The 21,590-nt window shown below is 41.8% G+C and overlaps 1 protein-coding gene across 1 annotated transcript in view; it reads left to right on the top strand.

Annotated features, from left to right (window-relative positions):
* Window positions 1-408: 408 nt before the first annotated feature.
* cfi (complement factor I) overlaps window positions 409-21,590 on the top strand; it is a 28,798-nt gene continuing 7,616 nt past the window's right edge. Inside the window, exons 1-8 of the mRNA XM_080742044.1 lie at window positions 409-622; window positions 2,820-2,956; window positions 3,963-4,116; window positions 4,946-5,009; window positions 17,097-17,171; window positions 18,350-18,425; window positions 19,197-19,378; window positions 20,746-20,859. Of these exons, the coding sequence (XP_080598170.1) occupies window positions 563-622; window positions 2,820-2,956; window positions 3,963-4,116; window positions 4,946-5,009; window positions 17,097-17,171; window positions 18,350-18,425; window positions 19,197-19,378; window positions 20,746-20,859 (862 nt within the window). The 5' untranslated portion in view covers window positions 409-562. The remainder of the gene's footprint in view (window positions 623-2,819; window positions 2,957-3,962; window positions 4,117-4,945; window positions 5,010-17,096; window positions 17,172-18,349; window positions 18,426-19,196; window positions 19,379-20,745; window positions 20,860-21,590) is intronic.

Raw genomic sequence — 21,590 nt, 5'->3', positions numbered from 1 at the left:
TTTTGTTTGGAATCCTCGTGCATTCAAACACACAAATGCACACACGCGCGTGCACACACACAGACTTTACCCATCCCTTCATGCATCAATGTCTGTGAGAGAGTTCATGTTTGTATATGTGTCAGAGGAGATAATCTGTATTTGTAGGCCTTCTGCAGAGGTTCTCCAAGTGGGGTCCAGGGACCCTCAGGGTTCCTTGAAGGCGTTCCAATGGACCCTTACTGGTCTTTAACTCTGAGAGTGTACAAATAGAACCAACCACTCTCAGAGTTATGGGGTTCCTTAAAAAGCTTTGAGAACCACTGTTGTATTGTATTTGTGCATGTGTGTGTGCGTCCGTCCGTGCGTGCGTGCGTGTGTGCACATTGACCAGATAAGGTATTGATTGGTGACAGCATGCCAGTAGAGACCAGGAGATGACAGTCCAGTTGAAGTCACACAGCCATATCAGAGACGGAGGACAGTCCAACTGAAGACAGTCAGAGACGGAGGACAGTCCAACTGGAGACAGTCAGAGAGAGAAGAGAGTCCAACTGAAGACATTCACAGACAGACCGAGAAGATGAGAGCTTTGTGGGCTTGTGCCTTCCTTCTGTTTGCCTTCGTCTGTCACTCTGTCACGGTAAGCAAACCGAATCCACCCGTCCAATGACGCTGGTTATTAACCAACTATACGTTGTCTTCTACTGTTGTACTGGGGGAGCTGACCAGTACAACCACAGTCTTCTACTGTTGTACTGGGAGCTGACCAGTATAACCACAGTTTTCTACTGTTGTACTGGGACCTGACCAGTACAACCACACTCTTCTACTGTTGTACTGGGAGCTGACCAGTATAACCACAGTCTTCTACTGTTGTACTGGGACCTGACCAGTACAACCACAGTCTTCTACTGTTGTACTGGGAGCTGACCAGTACAACCACAGTCTTCTACTGTTGTACTGGGAGCTGACCAGTACAACCACACTCTTCTACTGTTGTACTGGGAGCTGACCAGTACTACCACACTCTTCTACTGTTGTACTGTGCATGGGAGCTGACCAGTACAACCACACTCTTCTACTGTTGTACTGTGCATGGGAGCTGACCAGTACAACCAAAGGTACATTGAAATTAAAGGTGCAGTAAGTGATATTTGTTGTAACAAGTGTTACAACAAGTGAGGTGGTGCCATAGTTTTGTACTTTTTCCTGTTTTGTATGTGTCTATGGGAGTCAACATTTCTGTAATAGACCCCCAAGTGTGTTTACTTTGCAAATATGTCTTCCCTGTGTATTGTTGGCCTTAGCCTGACACTCAGCCTGAATTGACAAAAAATGTTAAAGGGTGTGGCTAGCGATTCAGGGTCTGAACCAGGCTATGAAAGCCTTTGAGTCAAAGGCCCAATTGAAATTTGATGATTTAATCATAAAATCATCCCCTCCCCTTCTTACCACACACCAACACTGTGGGTGTGGCTAACTTCAGCTGGGTCACCATAAAACATATTCCTAATTAATAACACTTTCTGTACACTTCTTTTGAAAGAAATCTTCCTCAGAGTATAATCATAATACCTGATGATTATGTTGTATGGGGGAAATCACAGCACAGTGTCTATCACTAGTCATTGCTATCGCTTGTTTGTTCAGTAACAGGAATGCCCCCCCGTCTCTCCAACTCTTTAGTAAACAGAATAGGCATTTTCAGGTCAGGAGAGCGAGGATACAGGATAAAGTGAAATCGGAATTGATCACAGAAAGAAGTGGAACTGGAAGTCTGAAACACTATACATTTTGACCTGATGAATTGATTCTCCTGACTGGATGAAAATGGCAACCCGATAATTAATTTTCTGTTTATTAAGAGCTGCAGAGACAATATAGATCTTTAAATGTTTTAGTTTTAACAAAAACATAACACTTTACACTACCTTTAAATAAAATGAGATGGTGAAGGAGAGTGATGCTCCACATATAAAACAGAGAAGACATTCATAGCGCCAGGTGAACAAAATTATCTCTATAAAAGAACCATTGTGTTACCATGGTTTCTGGTTTCTCAGTCTCACATGCATGGAATGCTCATTCCCATGACAACATTCCGTGGCAACCATGTTGCATGGGGAGACACCACAACAGTAGATAGAAGGATATACAGTCTGTTTTTCCTCTGTCTTAACCCATTAACCCAAGGGCAATTCACACAGAGCACTATAACTATAACTATAAAAATCGCTTTGGATTAAGGCGCTAAATGAAACGACTCTACAAATGCCGTCTAAATGAGTAGTTCTCAATCTTTTTCGTGTCAAAATGATATGTAGTTGTGGCTGCGGACCCCAATATGAAAACCTTTGTGCTAGGGACCCCCAGAAGAGATGATTTCTGTTAAAACATTCTAAATTATTCAACGCTTTCACGATTTTTCTAAATAGCAGATGTACAAACTTGGGGCGAGGCACAAAGTCACAGGCTGTGAGCTTGTACATCTGCTATTTTTGAATAGCCAACGCTAAAATCTATTGAAAAATCTTATGGTATCTGATCGTTGTCTTAAAAACAGACTCCAAACCTATTCTAACATGAATAAAAAATGTCCAATCTTATTCGATGTTGTTCTAATCTATGTTCTAGACTATTCTATTCCGTTAGAGACTACATTCTGTCAGAATCTGGTTCTGTTCTTTTCTACTATGATTTGTATTGCTTTCTGATTTTGTTCGATTCTATTCTGATTCCAGTCTGTTCCAATCGGTTTTCTCTGTTGTGTTCAGATTCTGTCAACTCCTGATGTTAATCTACTCTAGACCATTCTGTTGTACTTGCCTCTCCTCCAGGATAGTCCACCAGAGGAGGAGGCTGCGAGCGGAGAGAAGAGGCAGCCCACCCCCACACCTCCTCCCCCCACCCTTCCTCCCACCACCCCTACGGTGGAGGATGAGTACCTGGGCCCTGCGCAATGCCTGCAAGAGAAGTAGGTGTTCTCCTTGCACCAGGGGTCTTTGAAATTGTTCAGGCCAAGGACCCCTTAACTGAGAGACAGACAGACAAAGCTCTTATTCAAAGAGAATAAGCTCTTTTTTGCCCTTGCCATTCTCTCTGTAGTATATTTACTATCATTATTACAAATATTGCCTCTGCAATGTCTGAGGAACATAGCCTAGTAAACTGACACCTCCTACCTTGAGAGCCTGGTTTACGAGGCTATGAGGAACAGAACATCGATATCTTTAACCTGTACACAAGATGTAACAACAACAACAGCAAAGAAAACTGTGAACATTGAACCATTTCAAAGTAATAATAGTAATAATAATATGTGATGTTGTGCATTCTTTCATCCTATCTTGTTCAGCTTCCGTAAATCAAGCCTTTCCTTACAAAAAATAATAATAACTTAATAAACGAACTAAAACTAAACTGAAAAAAACGAACGCTTCTGACTGGATTTAGAGACCATTCACTGATAGTTTTGTGAATCTTTGTCATCTGACAAATCCATGAGTTTGTCAGATTCAGGGTTCATCGCCATGCTGGCTTGTGGTGGACATTTTTGTCAATATTCAGTTGACGGACACACAAACTAATAGCTGACAATAACACATAAAGAGGTCTGCAACTCTGAGAGTGTGGTTCCATTTGTACACTCTCAGAGTTACATTTGAGAACCACTGCTCCTAATGTGTCATGTAGTGTCATAAAGTAAATCAATGTTGTAATACATATTCTGAAGAAACCTGGAGACTTGACGTTCAGTAATTGGGTCTTATGATCAAAACAAGAACATTATAATGGTGTGTAAAAATGTGCCACAGAAAACACCAAGTCTTTGCCACGGAACCATTTGGTACGGACATATTGATGACATATGTTCAGATTATGTTCTGACTCATATTGTCTCTCTCTCTCTCTCTCTCTCTCTCTCTCTCTCTCTCTCTCTCTCTCTCTCTCTCTCTCTCTCTCTCTCTCTCTCTCTTCAGGTACACTCGTAAGTCGTGCTCCCATGTGTTTTGCCGTCCATGGGAGCGCTGCATAGAGAACCAGTGTGTGTGTAAGCTGCCTTATCAGTGTCCCAAACACAACGTGACCGCAGTGTGCGGGCTTGATTCCAGGAACTACATGTCTTACTGCCAGGTGAGTCAACCACTTAGACCAGTGGTTCTCAACCTTTTCAGGCCGCGACACCCAACATTATCATATTTTAACTTGGGACCCCCACCCTGACGAGCACTAAGAGTTGAGGCATTACATTTTGTATATCACGGCCCAATTTCTGCCTCTAATATTAGACAATTTAGTCAAGGTTTAATTTGTCATTTTAGTGGTATTAAAAAGTCCTTAAATTGTCACTTAAGAAAAGTGCAGATACCCTCTATACACTTCAACTTTATGTTGGTTTGTTTACTGTTGAGTTACAAAACAATGTTGCACATTAAGTTAATCTGGGGACCCCCCAAAATAATTGGGGGACCCACAGGTTGAGAACCACTGACTTAGACCACTTAATGGTTGAGGGGAGTCCCTCAGAGCTCTATGCTAGGGTCTTATCTGTTTTCTTCTGTTATTTTGGGGAAAGCTTTCGCCTGCCAAAAGAGCAGGTCGACAAGCTCACAACGTGTTGCGTTACAACGGTTCCTGGGGCATTGCAATACGGATGCTGGGGTCGTTGATTTCGTCGACTAAAACTGTGACACAACATGTTGGTCGACTGCTTTTTTTCACAAAGGAAAACTAAATAAAAACTAATCATCCATGATGACTAAAACTAAGACTAAATATATTGACAATTTCTTCAACAAATAAAAACTTGACCAAAATGTTATGTTGCACAAAATAGCCGATCTTCAAGCATTGTTGATGCTTGTAGGTAGTCTATTTTCAGAGAGCAACATTTGGTGATAATGTTGCCTGCATGTCTGTCTGTCTGTATGTTTGTCTACCTCTCTCTCTGTCTATCGATCAGGCTATGGCTATCTCGTGTCGGATCCGAAGACCTTTCATGTCTCATTTTGGAAGCAACTGTGAAAGTAAGTCAACATGTTTTACTGTCCACAAATCAACGATTCATAACGCAGCCAGTTGCCATGGGGTCTGAATTGACCCGTTGCAGGTCAGTCGGCACAGTTTGGGGATAATGTTGCAAGTTGCAACGAGTTGGTGGTTCAACTCCACTGTCTATCTGCGGTGGTGAGCACTGAGCACTCAAGGCCTTTTAACCAATTAAGATCTGAGTCAGATTCTACAAATGCCTTCTAAATCAGTAGTTCCCAAACTTTTTCATGACAAAATTATATGTATATTTGGCCTTTGGACCCCCCCAGGTCAGAAGAGAAGGTGTGTGTTAAAAGAAAATGCAAAATTATTCAAAACATTTCAACCAGTTCTAAACCACCGTTTTAAATCTTGTTCTAAGAGTTTCCTGAAAAACATATGTTGCTACAGTATTATGGCTGAAATCTAAAATGATACAGATGCTTTCCCGGTTAAAGCTAGATTTATACTAGTTTTAATTTATACTGTACAGAAATCACACAAACACTTTTGAGCTGTGCTAACCGCTACAGCTCCTATCTGGCTTCGTCTGTTTGTATGTACATGTGCTCATTGGCCAAGCTTCATGGAACGCTTAATGAAATGAATTCATGAAAAGCACTGTGTGTCAGTGCGTGTGTGTGTGTGTGTGTGTGTGTGTGTGTGTGTGTGTGTGTGTGTGTGTGTGTGTGTGTGTGTGTGTGTGTGTGTGTGTGTGTCCCTGTCCCTTTTCTGATTGGACAATATAATGTCCAATCAGACCGGATTGGTCATGCTTCACTTGACATCACAATATCTAATATAAATGGTAAGACACAGAGGCGTCATTTGGGTATGGCAAGCTATGGCGGCTGCCGAGTGGCCTTGCCCCTAAAATGATGAAATTACAGGCCTGGTCATAACCATCGGGTTGGAAACAGGGGTCCCATGATGCAAAGTCTCTAGTCTAGGATCTCTGGGGTCCACGATAGACCCCTTTGTTATCCCTCTGAAGAGCTGTACTGGCCCATTCTTCCCAGCAGTGAAGACAAAGGTGCAGAGAGCCAATTTGTCTTCAAACCCAGCTAGGAGCTTATACAACCCTTCTGGCTTCAGTTTATCAAGGAACCATTATATCGTTGTTGTTGGGTAGAAACCTTGTATGTCCAAAACCGTTTGTTTTGTATTTATCATTTTTAAAATGATTTAAACTAGTGAAAACAGCCGATCCTCAAGCACACACCGCCGTGCTTTGCTTGTGCTTTGTGTGCTTGTAGGTCAGCTGTTTTCACTACTTTTGTGCGACTGCCTTGTGTGATGAAGCAGTGCTTTACTTTGCAAAAGAATTACACATTTTAAACTTGGAGATACGAGGTTTCTGCCCGACAGTGACGTGCTGACATGCTGCTTCCAATCTACTTGGATATGAGTTTGTAGGGAAACCTGTCTCCCAAGATCTGAATAACCTCTTCGGGTTTCCTCGCGTTTCCAGTCACGAAAACCACAGACCTGCCGGCAGGAACAGCCATGCTGACTACAGTAAACCTCTTTCTAGTTATACCTTTACCCCCATAGATGTCATTACTTGAAAGTATGACATCATTCTAACATCATCGCCACATCGCTTACATCACCACTTAAATCACATGGAGCCGTTTAGAGTGAGCAACCCATTTCCCAAACAGAAGCTGAACTGAGCAGACCACTGCTAGCTATAGCTACAGTGTCAATGTAAGCTATTAGCTGCAATACCTTGCTATTTCCCTACGATTACCTGGTATTGCAAGAGCGGCCTTTGGGCAACCATTTCGGGCTACAATGTCCCGACCAGAGAGAGAGCTAGAACATGACGGGGGGCGCCAGCCGCAACGTTGGCACAAGCCATCCCATCTAGATGAGTACGAGGTCAGCTACCTCCCCAGACCTCGCCCCTCAGGTCAGGAACAGGCCAGGCAGGACATTCCCAACGAGGTGCTGGAGCATCTCCGGAGCATGAAGAAGGAAACCGACCACCTCCGGCAAAGCCTGAGGGACGAAACCGACCACCTGCGACATCGCCTGAGGGACGAGATCGACCAACTGCGGCACAGCATGCGAGAGGGAAACGAACAGCTGCGGCTTAGCCTGAGAGAGGAGAACGAACAACTGAGGCAAGACACGCGGCGCCTCACGGACATGATCTCTGCGCTCACCACGCAACGTGTGGCGCCGCGGCGCCAATGCCAGGAGGGGGAAGAGCAACAACAGCCGCCGCTGCTTGCGGGATATCAGGATCCACGTCCGCCCAAGAGGACCCCGGCGGGGCCGGTCCGCGACAAGTCTCTGTCCCCAAAGAGCGGCCTGCGCGACCGTGTCGACGAGATCGGCGACCGTCTACAGGGCGCAGCTTTGTCCAGTCCAGCCGCCTCGCATCCTTTAGGGGCGGTCAAGTCTTACGAGTCAGAGGATGGCCCGTCCCCTCTTCACCACGGCACGGCAGTGGCGCGGCTGAATCGAAAGGAAGATGAAAGGTACTGCACTCCACCCCCACACGGTGCCGGTCAAGATCACCATTGCGATAATAGCAACCGCCATCAGCAGGGCGCTGCCTGCCACGAGCCCAGAGACCGCTATCGGACCCGGCCTGATGACGCCTATCAACGCCACTACGACAGCTTAGACGCCTATGACGGCAGACACCGACCCCCGTACGGGGCGATTTACCGCCAAACCGATGACGACTGCTCCGTGAACGAGTGCCATCATCACCAGAACAACAGTGAACGTCCGCCCGACGCGCATGATCCATGGCCTAATCCGGGGGGAGCCCATCCCGACGAGCGCCGCCAGCACAGCGACTTGCACTATCGCCCGGATGACAGTGCGAGGGAGATGTACCGATGCATAGGTATGCTGGCAAAGAATCAAAAGATGGCTCCTCCAGTGCCCCAACAAGAGGTGCCAGTGTTCCATGGAGACCCGCTGGAGTTCAGGTCCTTCATGAGGGCTTTCAATCATAACATTGATTCGAGGGGCGAAAGCGATACCGACAAGCTATACTTTCTGGAGCAGTATCACATGCCTGCAGCTCGCGGCTACGCGGAGGCCGTGAAGCTACTTAGTGACGACTATGGAGAGCGGTTAGATGTTGCTACGGCGTTGAAGGAAAAGGCACTCAACTGGCCGCAGATCAAGTCCGGAGACGGAAGAGCTTTACATGCTTTCTCGCTGTTCCTGATGAACTGTCGCAACGCATTGCTAGACGTCGAACACATGGAGGAGATGGACACCGAAAAGAACATAAAGAACATTGTTGCAAAGCTGCCGTCCAACATAAGAGACCAATGGAGCTCTCAGGCGTCTGACTTTTGCGAGCGATATCAAAGAAGAGCCACGTTTACAGAATTGGTGAACTTCATCAGTCGCCAAGCCGAGATCACGTCCGATTCTCTTCATGGTTATTTCGACACGGCGACAGCCGACATGCAAGCTCCATGCAACAACCAGTGCGCCGACTACAAGTCTCAGAAGACGTCCGCCATTGTTCACGGCGGCAAACAGAAGGAGCGGCCCATAAAGGCTACGACCGTGTCCAGCGGCGAAGCGGCGGAGGAGAAGCCCAAGAAGTACTGCCCCTTCTGTGACTCGTCGCAGCACTTCATGAATCAGTGCAGCGACTTCAAGTGGCTGACGAAGGAGCAGAAGACGGACTGGATAAAGGAGAACAAGAGGTGCTGGAGATGTGGCCGTGAGCATCAGGCGGTGAACTGTACCCTCAAGGCCAAGTGCAAAGAGTGCAAGAGAAAGCATCTCAATGTCCTCCATGAGATCAACACCGGTCAGGTCCAGGCATCCTCGGGCAAACCCAGGGAGATGGAAAAGACTCTGTATCTGAGCAGCCAGGACACACCAGCACAACTGTCCTGAGTGTAGGGAGTGGAGAGGGAGCTTTTCCGTTTCACTTTTGATACGAACCCCCCCAAACAATGTTTTAGTATATTTGTATGCATTGCAACTGACATGTAGCGATGGTTAAATGATTGTATTCCAGTAAAAATGATGTATGTGTCATGATCAGTGGTGGAAGGTAACTAAGTGCATGTACTCAAGTGCTGTACCTAATTTTGAGGTACTTTTACCATATTTTCAATACATCTCCACTACATCTCAGGCAACTATATTGTAGGCCTACTTTTATTTCACTATACATTACTTCAAAACTTTAGTTACTAGTTACTTTGTACTTGTAGATTTGGATTATTATTACAAAACATACATTAACCACTTCAGCCCTATACAGTATTTTGGCTATTTGAAAATAGTGATCTAAATTAGCTCACAATGCGTTGTTTTGCGAAGCTTGTAAATCTGCTAGTTTCAGAAGATTTGTATACATTCTGCATAATGGCTACTTTTACTTTTTTGTACTTTAAGCTTATTTTAATGACAATACTTTTGTACTTTTAATCAAGTGCATTTTGAATACTATTAATGCTTTAACTTGTGAGCACTTCTTCCACGTCTGTTGCAAAGCGTTCCATTCACACAAACCAATGGCAGAGGTAGCCATTCACAGCACCAACCTGCTCATCAGAAGCAATGTCTTGCTTCCGATGATGTCTTGCTCAAGGACACCGTCGACACAAAGCCGAGAAACCGAGAACCTTAAGTTCATGTCTCTCTTCCTCCTGAGCCAAGTGGCTGCTTTTACCCTGTTTTCCAGCCGATAGGATATCACACATTTTAGCTTTATAGCAGTTGGTAACCCGGAACGCTCTCTCACAAAACACGCCCATGTTTCTTGTATTCTTGTATTCGTTTTAGTGAGGATAATTAGGAATACGTTTCGGGTAAGGCTTAGCTATACTGGGGTTACTTTTAGGAATAAGGTTATGTTTTTTGTCACCGTTTTACTGAGTTTACACTTCGGAATAATGTTCGTTTTAGGCATAGTTTTACTGACGTTACGTTTAGGAATAATGTTACGTTTAGGTGTAGTTTTACTGAGGTTACATTTAGGAATACCTGGTGGTTCTGAGGTCGCCACATTTGAACTTGGGCGAGTGTGTTTTGGGGCGAGCGTTCTTGTATTTTAGCTGTTAGTCCCTGTTGAAACAGAATAGCACTATATCCTTGCTTTCAGGTAGAAACCTTGTATTTAATTGTGGGCTCGCCTGAAAGGCGAGAACACTATGTTATCCTCATTATTTATATATAGTGAGTTCCGCCGCATATTTCTGCCGCAGACAGTACAAAGGCAGGGCCCTTAGCCAATGATTACGAGTTTTTATTTTAGTTATTGTTGTGGGCTCGCCTGAAAGGCGAGAACACTATGTTATCTTCATTATTTATACATAGTGAGTTCCGTCGCAGACAGTATAAAGGCAGTTATTTATATAGTGAGTTCCGTCGCAGACAGTACAAAAGACAGTTGGCACGCTTCAGAATATAGTCACGAGCGAGCCCACACTGTTTCGTAGGAACAGTATTTCTAGTCTTGTTATGTTTTTATTCCTTAAATCTATGCTCCATTTTATACTTTGTCCTATCACTGTTGTGCAAAAGTGGCAGTTTTTTTGTATTTATTTTATAAATGTTTAATCAATGAAAAGTACTGTATGAACACTTCCTGTGAATACTACTGGAACCCAGTTGCAGTTTTGTACCAGGTTTCTGTCCAACAGCTGGATAAGCTATAAGCAGTGGTTCTTAAAGTGAAGTCCGGGGACACAGGTGTCACAGGGGGTCCTCAATGAAATAATTTGTTAATATAGCTGATGGAATTTGGATCATATTCCATATGGATAAACAGTTTTCCCCAACCATAATAAAGTACTCCACACAATGAATGAGACCACACCGGGGAATATGCGTTTTTTGATAAGTTGTATTGAAAATATATATATAATTATAATAATATATAATTTAGTTTAAATTGTACTGTACAAGTACAGTAGAGCAAAATCACCCATCGTAGCTCTCCGTACAAAGCATAATAATTTCACATATATAGTTGAGTGTACACAGCATAGAAGACTTTCATTGGCCAATAGAAAATAACAATGTAGAACATAACAATAGATATCAGATGTTTTCATGTTGTCGTGGGCCCAGTAAAGAGAAGGACAAGGCCAGATATGGATTGGCATTATCAATTCGTTATCCAGTGTCCTGGGCATTTTGACCTGATTGGCGCATCTCAGCGGCATTCTCCTGCGTTAGTTATTTGTTCAAAACATCATGGCATTGACTTTTAACACTGAAAATGATATCTATACCATATTAAACATTTTAATCTTATCAATCCCCCGTGAGATAGCATTTGAAGTGTTAAAGGGTCAAAGGAACATAAACAAGGGAAGAAAACATGGGTTAAACTTTTTAAAGGTATTTGAAACAGAACATGATAATTGCACAATTTAAGTCAAACACATTTCGATAGCTTTAAGTTTTAAAGAGGAGAGTCAAAAGAACTGTATATTTCCAAAGGTATTTAAGTCTTTTTAAAGGTATTTAAATCAGAATACAATCAAAGGTAAAAATATTTTGACAATGAAAGATACAGGACTGTATATTTTGGAATCATTAGGGGGAGTGCGTCAAAGGGCAGTCTGAGATTAAACCAAGGATATTTTCTCAAATAAGGCCGGTTTAATTTGGGGCCTGTTTAAGTTTAGTTAACATGAGTTAGAATATTTTTATGAGAGAGAGGAGAAAATCACACGTTCCTTAAAATATATTGATAGAAAAAGGAAACCTTTGATCCATCAATAACAAACATTGTCCTGTCGCACCATGACAAACTTTATCACTAAATTTAGAATCTTTCCAAAGTTTCTTCACAGCCTCACCTGGGTTGATGGTGGGATGCACTACAAAGAGTGCCTTTAATGAAAGAGAATATATCTATATATATATATATATATATATATATATATATATATATATATATATATATATATTTTTTTTTTTACGTTTTGATTTGTTTGGTGAAGTCGCCTCACCTGAGATTGACGAATGTAGAATTTTAAAAATTTGATTAGTGTGGTGGAGCGGTCATGGTCCATTCCTTGCTTGACCTATGACCTTCGCCAGGGTGGACTTTTTGACTCCACAACAGTAAGGTAGGACCTCTGTCCTCATCATTTCAGTAAGGTTTTATAACCAAATATGACATTTCAGTATTTAACATTTCCAAGACGAGGCTATGAGATCTTATCAAAATAAGAGAGTTGTATGTTGTGACAAGACAGCTGTAAATATTAACAAAAATGATATAGGAACTCATGTGACTTGAATCCTCGTACTCACGAAAAATGATCCTTCGTCACAGATCATGGGAAGAGATATGGACCGTCTGTCATAGATAAGTCAATTAATCTGAAAAATAAAATAAACATCAGAATTACTTGGAGGTTAAGACCATTGGGTGTATTTATGTATAGAAAGGTTTGATTTGTTTTACATCACCAAGGGACACGGTTTGTGTCTAATTGTAATAAGTTTGTTCTGTTAGGGGGAAACAGATTTAAACAGGGTTAAGCAGAATGAAATATATATATATTCTGAAATAAAATGAGATGAAAATGTAGTGGAATATGTAAATATGAAATCAGAAAATAAAATATGAATTCAGAAAATGAAAATATGAAAGAAGTTAAAATGGAAAGATATTAAAATAAATTAAAAATGAAAAAATATGAAATTCTCCTTCATTCTCCAAACACATTCCCTCCCGTTTGGCACAGACAAAAATTGGGTGTGACAAAAATTGTAAAATATGGTCAAATGGGAAACAGATTGTCAAGTGTACAGACGTACAGTGATTCTGCTCACTGTCAGAGTTAGAGTGAGCTTCCAAGCCTGTGAGGGGGGAAGTGTATCATAACAAGATAAGCATTTACCAAACTATTAAAATGGTTAGAAAACCAGAAAATGAATGAAACTTAAAGAAATAAAATAAGAAAAATGAAATAGAAACACATAACATAATCATAATGTCATTCTTTTTTTTCTTTTTTTTTCCATATGTGTAATACTGTATAAGCTGTCAATAGAGTCGTAATAATTGTGGGATTTGACTAGTTGTTTTTGTTTTTTTGTTATATATTCTGAACAAGGTCCCCGCCTGCAGTCGGCAGCTGGGGAGTAAGTAACTTAAGTACCTTTACTCGAGTAAAGAGAATGAAGGATTACCCAAAATAAACTGATAGGCCTCTTCCATCTTTAACCCATACTGCAGTTTACGTGTTAAAGATGGATTTCGGCAAATATTGGTGAAAGTAACGTTTTTGGTACATGTCCCTAAAATGTGGTTTAACAGAAAAGGATTACTAAATAATTGAGGATCTATTTTGAGTTGGTTGGGGGATGTTGACATTAATAATAAATCTCACACACACAGACCCTCTAACCTTGAAGGCCTGTCTTCCAGCAGACAGGCACACTATCAGTTGTTTTTTGTTGTGTTTTGAAAGGAATGAAAACAATCTCAACAAGTCAGCCAGCGTTCAGTTGTTACAGGAAATAGTGTCTTTCACGACAAAACAGAAGGACAGAAGAAAACCCGTTAAAAATAAAATTGAAATAAAACAGTCAGTCAGTCAGTCAGTCAGTCAGTCAAGTTGGTTAGCGAGTGTAGTGGAGTTTCCACTATACCTGTCTATCCAAGTCGATTCCATCCTGTCATAATAATGAAATAACTTAAGTAAAAATAATCCCTGTCACCTGTCATTGAAAAAAAATAATTAAGGCAGAGGGAGAAAAACCAAAGACAGATTCAAATATAACCCCAGTGCATTGTTATCCAAAGGTCATATGTACACATAATTCAGACAGGGAGGTAAACCGGGCAAGTGGGTAGAACAGAGGGAGAAAAAGAAAGTGAGACCCCTTTTTCGAGAGAGAGCATATGTCAAACACAGAGTAAAAATGCTTGTGGCCTCTCAAAATAAAATCAGGAAAATGAGATAAAAACAGATTATCGAGCCATTCCAGCAATCCCCTCAAGTTTTTTTTCAAAATAAAACAATAAAATAACACATAGGCCGTGCCAGCCTATAAGCAGCGTAAGCAGCTCACGCGAGCAGCAGGCATTGAGCAAGCAAGCAGCATAAGCCAAGCACATATTGTACCGTATTGTACACAGAAGTAGCACCGCTCACTTCATACTTGGTTTGATTTTCCTGCTTTCATAATAGACAAACCGAAATGTAACCAGGGGAGGAAAATTGGATTAGAGATGATTAGACAGATAATATATCAAAAACATTTAACACATGGGTTTGTCAGTCAGAACTTGATTTTTTTTTTTTTATCTCAGAAGTCGTACTTAGTCAAAAGTAAACAAAATATATAGTACCATTATCTCGGGGCGTCCCCAGGGTCAAAAGAGTGTTTGTTCTTTTCGGGACATTGTAATCCATGAAAGTCACGTAGCAGATCTACAAGCTCACAACGCGCCCCATCGCGTTGTGAAAGGCAGTGCCAGCCAGGTTGGGCTGGGGGGGGGGGGCATTGTCAAGCCCTTCAGAAAACATTGTTTGCGTTGTCTGTTCCTTCCTAATGAGGTTTGCAGATCTACAAGCTCACAACGCGTCCCATCGCGTTGTGAGTGAAAGGCATCCAGTGGCAAATAATGTCCGATTTCTCCGCAGCTCCGCACATATCCATTGAAATGTTCCAGGAAATGATTGGGTCAGGGTATTAACATCTCATCCGTGTGGGTCCAGGTTTTACACGATAAAAACACTGCTTCTCGGAGCAGGGGGCTTTTTTAGCTTGAATGGTCATGTTTCTTAAAAATGTTCTTGGGAGCGCTGAGATAAAAAGCTCCTGTATTCAACATCTCAGAGTCGCCTGAGACGGAAATAAAAAGTAAATAAAATAAGATAAGACTGAGACGAAAACGAAGACGTGTAAGCGTAAAGCATAAAGATTTCCGTCAGAACGTTCTGTTCTGGAACATAAAGGAAATCTACCAATTAAAATAACCACGCTATTTCTTATGTGATTAAGTGGCTCTAATCAGCCGTATTGGGTACCGTACTGGCCAAAAAGACTTCTTCAGAACAAGAATATGTTCTGGCTCAACACAAAAGATTTCTTCTCAGAACTTGAAACCGCAGCCGTTCTGGAGTATACATGAAATCTAACTTTATAAGTCTCGTACTGATACACCAACTATTGACATGCAATCTCCGTGGCCAAACGGCTGCTATGTCTTCAGAATAGGAAACCTCAGTCTCTATTCTGTTACTCCTTCGTGCAACAAAAAGCGATAAAACTAGACTACAAAACATTAAACAATAAAAACGCAGCTGTGTTAAGAGCTAGCTAGACTCTTAAGACAGCAGGTACAAATCTTTAAGTACTTGACCCATCTGTGATTTTCAGTCCAAAAAGGCATGAATAAAATCAAAACTTACACTGTGTGCTTTATACACACTTCTCAAGTCCCATGGTAATTTCTCCGCGCGCAGGAGGAAAAAAACATGTGGGAGAGAGTCATCATATCCGAATTCCTTTCTCCATATGGGCAAAAATGGTGCAATTGTGGGGCACCTAGAAACAACCTGTTTCATTTCCTCATTGTCTATCTTAGCCATTAAAGCTGTTATCAGTTCATTCTCCAAGCTTTGAAGAGACGCTTCAAACTCAAAGGTGTTGTTCCGTTTGTAAAAAGGTTGTTTAGATTTCGGCAGGTGTTTTCTGCCTCCCTGTGCATTTCCCATTTTGGAGCTGGTCGGGTAGGTGGAGGATGAAATAAAAGCTAGTTTGCTTGCAGGGGAAACGTCTGATAATATCCTCGGCTGGTTGTTACTAGCAGAGATGAACGAAGTGGGATTCCAAAACAAACTGTCCAGCTGTATCGAATCCATAAACATCAAATCAGTAGAAATCCGTAACTGGTTCTAGCAGCGGAGAAGAAAATGAGTCCAACAAAGTTGAGTCCCCAATATCTCCTCGGAGCTAATCCGGCAATCGAATGGACCATTTGATGGAATTTGGATCATATTCCATATGGATAAACAGTTTTCCCCAACCATAATAAAGTACTCCACACAATGAATGAGACCACACCGGGGAATATGCGTTTTTTGATAAGTTGTATTGAAAATATAGTCAGTTTAAATTGTACTGTACAAGTACAGTAGAGCAAAATCACCCATCGTAGCTCTCCGTACAAAGCATAATAATTTCACATATATAGTTGAGTGTACACAGCATAGAAGACTTTCATTGGCCAATAGAAAATAACAATGTAGAACATAACAATAGATATCAGATGTTTTCATGTTGTCGTGGGCCCAGTAAAGAGAAGGACAAGGCCAGATATGGATTGGCATTATCAATTCGTTATCCAGTGTCCTGGGCATTTTGACCTGATTGGCATCTCTCAGCGTCATTCTCCTGCGTTAGTTATTTGTTCAAAACATCATGGCATTGACTTTTAACACTGAAAATGATATCTATACCATATTAAACATTTTAATCTTATCAATAGCGTCATAATAAATAAATAAACCTTTAACCAAATGTTATGCTTAAGCTATTCAAGAATAGTAGATCTACACTATCACAGCGTGTCACAAACCCAGGTTCTTTTTATCCTGTTTTCTGAAAGGTTTTGTACAAAGCCCGAAGACATTATCAACAGGACTGTCACAGCTTTAAATTCTTTTATTTTATTTCTTTAACACCAGTATTCTCTTCAGGGGGTCCCTGGCAGAACGTATTTTCATATGGGGGTCCACTGTCAACTACATTATTAATTTAGAGGTCCTTGACATGAAAATGTTTGACAACCATTAGCTATAGAATCCCATGCACCCTTAAAATAAGACTTTGATTGGGGAAATGTTTATGTAAATCACTGAAATTGTTTGTTTGTTGATTGCTGCAGTGTTCACTCCCTGCAATAAAGGAACATTTTGTTGTGCTATTGAGCTGCCAAGTACAATTAGGAGGTATTTTTTTTACTTTACTGTAGTAATTCAATGTTCAATATACTTTTACTTCTACTTCTACCATCTCTCTCTCTCTCTCTCTCTCTCTCTCTCTCTCTCTCTCTCTCTCTCTCTCTCTCTCTCTCTCTCTCTCTCTCTCTCTCTCTCTCTCTCCAGGTCCACCAATGAAATTCAGGATGAGCATGGAGTTGGGAGTTGTTAAAATGTCCCTCCCCACAGGCAGCGGCATAGGTATAATACTGCCGTTTATCGCTGTTATCATTGTTTTAACATTATTTTACCAGTAAGACTCCCTAATCGGGAGATAAGCGACCGTTGGTCGGCTTATCTCCACAAATAGGCCAAAAGTTTGTTTTACCAATTATTACACTCTATGTGAACATTTACATCAACAAATCCCAAGTACTATGCAGAACGACCCATTTCAAGTTTTTAATGTACAACAATATTTAGAAAATAGGTCTACAAGCTGACAGTCCTCGTCCCTTATATTCCCATAGGTTATATGGAGATCTCAGTGTTTGTCAGTCCTTGTTCATTTATGCCCATATATGGACATCTCTATATCTACTGTAACAGTCCTTGTCCCTTTATGCCCATATATGGAGATCTCTTAACTGTAAGTCCTTGTCCCTTTTATGCCCATATATGGATATTCCTGATGTCATCAGTATATGAACATATATGGGCTTTCTGATATGCCCATATATGGAGATCTCTTAACTGTAAGCCCTTGTCCCTTTTATGCCCATATATGGATATCCCTGATGTCATCCGTATATGCCCATATATGGGCTTTCTAATATGCCCATATATGGAGATCTCTGTATCTCCATATATGGGTATAAAAGGATACTTCAGGTCTGACATCAGGTTTGTTTATATTGGGTTGCTAGGTTTGACATCACAAACTCTATGGGCCATCTGACCTAGAAATCTATATTTGGGCATAGATGACTCATCGTGACCTCATCACACGTCGACCGCACGTGTGACGTGCGGTCGACCGCACATGTGACCGACGGACGGCCGGTGGAGGTTTTCATACTAAACTGCGACCTTACGGTCGCAATCATCATTATGTTAACACAAGTAGAAAGAGACCCATCTTTATGTTCATATTAATAGCCTACTATATATAACAGCTGTGGTGGTTGGAGCTGGTCCACCACCTGCTCTAGCTGTTCTGGCAGGACACCTACTGGTTGACATGAGGTATTGCATGAAGGCTCATGCTCCACACAAGAGCTGGCCCTTGTAGCTCAATGGTAGGGCTTTTAGCCCGGGTTTAAATCTTGGGCAGGACATAAAAGTAATGGATTCCATTCATCATTATGTTATTATTTTATTATTAACATGAGTCCTCTCCTCTCCTCTCCTCTCCTCTCCTCTCCTCTCCTCTCCTGCAGAGGAGGTGTTTGTGTGTAAGGAGTCATGGGACATGGCTGCAGCCAATGTAGCGTGTCGAGAAAATTTCAAAGAACTGTGAGACACACACACACACGCACGCACGCACGCACGCACGCACGCACACACACACACACACACACACACACACACACACACACACACACACACACACACACACACACACACACACACACACACAGGCCTGTCACAATTATTACATAATAGATAATCGTCTAATCACAATTATCTGACATAATTATTATAATTATAATATAAGACATCATCGGAAGTTATTTTGTCATAATCGTTTCCATGTTGAAAAATGTTTTCAAAAACATGTTTTAATAGTGGAAAAAACAGATCTACAAGCTCACAACTTGTAGATCGGCTACTTCCATATATCTAAGTATAAAGTTGTCAACTCAAATAAAAAAGGAGCTGCTGAGCAAGAGCAGGGTGCTGGATTTTTGTTCATAAAACCGTTCTTCATGATTGCTTAAGTATAAAGTAGTAAAATATGTCAGTCGTGTCTTTGCATAATAGGTTATCCATCATATGTGCCATGTGCAAATTCAAAGCCTACAAGCCAATCAGGAATGGAATTGTCAACAACAAAACCATTAAATCTCAATTATTTGAGTGACAATTAATCGTCATGTAAAATGTCATAATTGTGACAGCCCTACACACACACACACACGCACGCACACGCACGCACGCGCACACACACACGCACGCACGCACGCACGCACGCACGCACACACGCACACACGCACGCACGCACACAACAAGCACAAACAAAATCTGTTAGCAGATTGTAATGTGTAACTGTGTGTGTGTTTGTAGTGGGGCATTATCAGCTACAGATGTTGTCTATGAGCCGGTGGAGGACCTGTTGCCAAGCAGCTGTGTGAGTGTGCGTTGCCGTGGTTACGAGAACTCGCTGGCAGAGTGCGACATCTCTGACCAGGTCCAACTGGGCCTGCACAGCAGGATCGCCAAGGCAACGTGTTACAGTCAGACCGAAGGTACAGCACCTCATCTATGTTCAATTGCAGGGGTTTTCAAAGTGGGTGACGGGGCACCCTGGGGTGCCGCAACGGCAGTCCAGGGGTGCCGTGAGATAATTTGATAATATTTGGAATTTATTTGGACACTTGAAAAAATATTTTGTATCATTTTAAACTTGAAGTACAAAGTTATTTTCAGTCAGTTCTAACCAAAATGGCTATTATCTCAACGTTTTCCTCGCAACATAATCACTAAAATATCGTCACTGTCGGGCAGAAACCTCGTATCTCCAAGTTTCAAATGTGTACGTCTTTTGGTAAAGCAAAGCCCTGCTTCATCATACAAGACTGTCTCACAAAACTAGTGAAAACAGCCGATCTACAAGCACACAACACCTCGCAATGCGAGGTGTTGTGTGCTTTTAGATCTGCTGTTTTCACTAGTTTAGTACATTGTATAGATGATAAATACAAAACAAACGGTTTCCACCCGACAACGACGATATGCTATAAATATAAGGTGCTGGGAGTGAAAATTATAATGTAGGGGTGCCTCGGATTTAAAAAAATGTATGGGGTGCCCTGTGACAAAAATGTTTGGGAACCCCTGTTCTATTGCAGTGGTTCTCAACCTTTTCAGGGCGCGACCCCCCAAATAATCATGTTTTAACTGGGGACACCCCCCCACACACACCCTGACGAGCACTAAGAGTTGAGGCATTACATTTTGTTTAACACAGTTCTATTGTGAAAACAGCCGATCTACATGCTCACAAGGCCTTGCATTTCTGCCTTTAATATTTGACAATTTGGCCACAGGTTATGCTGGTTAGTTAGTGTTGAGTGAGAAAACAATGTTGCACATTAAGTTAATCATCTGGGGACCACCCCGAAATAATTTGGGGACCCCCCTAGGGGTCCTGACCCACAGGTTGAGAACCACTGTTCTATTGTACTCTATTTGCAGTGGTTCACCTGAAAATGCGTTTTCAGATTGGCATACCAATTATAAACCCTGGGGGAGCCCAGGATCAAACTGGGATCCTTTGGGAACCCTTCTGTATCCTAAGACGGCAACTCTACCCCTGAGCCACTGCCGCCCAGTTGTATTGGTATGAAATTGTGAAGTGATGACACTATGAAATGAGCAGACAGAAGTGAAACTGGAACGCTGTAAAAATGAAGCCGATTAACGGGTACTCTCTCCTGATTGGCTGAAATCTCGCCACCTGCACCTGAAAATGTATTTTCTGTTTGTCAAAGAGTTGTAAATAGTAATGGTTACTTTCAGAATACAGACCTTTGACCTTTTAACCAAGAAGGTTCTGTTTTAGCCAAAGAATATCACTTCCCCTTCCTTTAAACTATGATAACGTTGGTTCCAGGCCAGCAGTGTGACTTCAGGTGTGTGTCCTTGACGGAGAAGTGTGTGTCGATGGAGCAGACTTGTAACGGAGTCGATGACTGTGGGGACAACAGTGACGAGATGTGCTGCAAAAGTAACACGCACACACGCACACACACACACACAACACACATAGGGCTGTGTGTTTGTTTGTTACCTTTATTTAAACTCGGGATACAATTGAGGGCAAGCCCCCATTCACAATGTAGCCGAGATACAACAATGTCAACAATAATATATACTGTACATTTACATACGTCAATATTGAAATACGATCAGAAGACAGGATATTTGAAACTGAAGAAAGTTCAAGGAACTGAAACTAGGAACAATTAATTAAAACATTTACATTCTAAAACAAAAGTGTTAGAAACCATCGTTCTGAATTGGCCCAAGGCCGGCAGAGATCCTATTTTTAAGGATTTCTGGAGCTCGTTCCACGCAAGTGGAGCATTTATAGAAAATGCTGCTTTGCCAAGCTCTGTATGAGCAAATGGAACCTTGAGCGTCAAGAAGTCGCTTGAGCGAGTCTGGTAGGGACTAGAGTCCTGATTCAGCATAGAACAAATATACGGGGGGAGCAGTCCTGAGAGAGCTTTAAAAATGAAAAGATACCAGTGCTTATCACGCCTCTCGGATAAAGAGAAGTTATATTTCTGTTTGGCTTTTAGGCTTCGTAAAAAGCAAAAGGTGCACAGGGCAGATATGACAAATGACATATGAGTAAATAACTTATAGGGTTATAAAATATATGGACAAAAATCAACATGGAAATGATTATGACGGTTATGCAAGTTTTGAATGTTACACTAACTTTGTGCGTGT

Source organism: Nannobrachium achirus (assembly GCF_963921795.1).
Source record: "Nannobrachium achirus genome assembly, chromosome: 14".
NCBI classification, from domain to species: Eukaryota; Metazoa; Chordata; class Actinopteri; order Myctophiformes; family Myctophidae; genus Nannobrachium; species Nannobrachium achirus.
The sequence above is the reverse complement of the archived record's forward strand: the minus strand, read 5'-3'. Positions and strand labels throughout refer to the sequence as shown.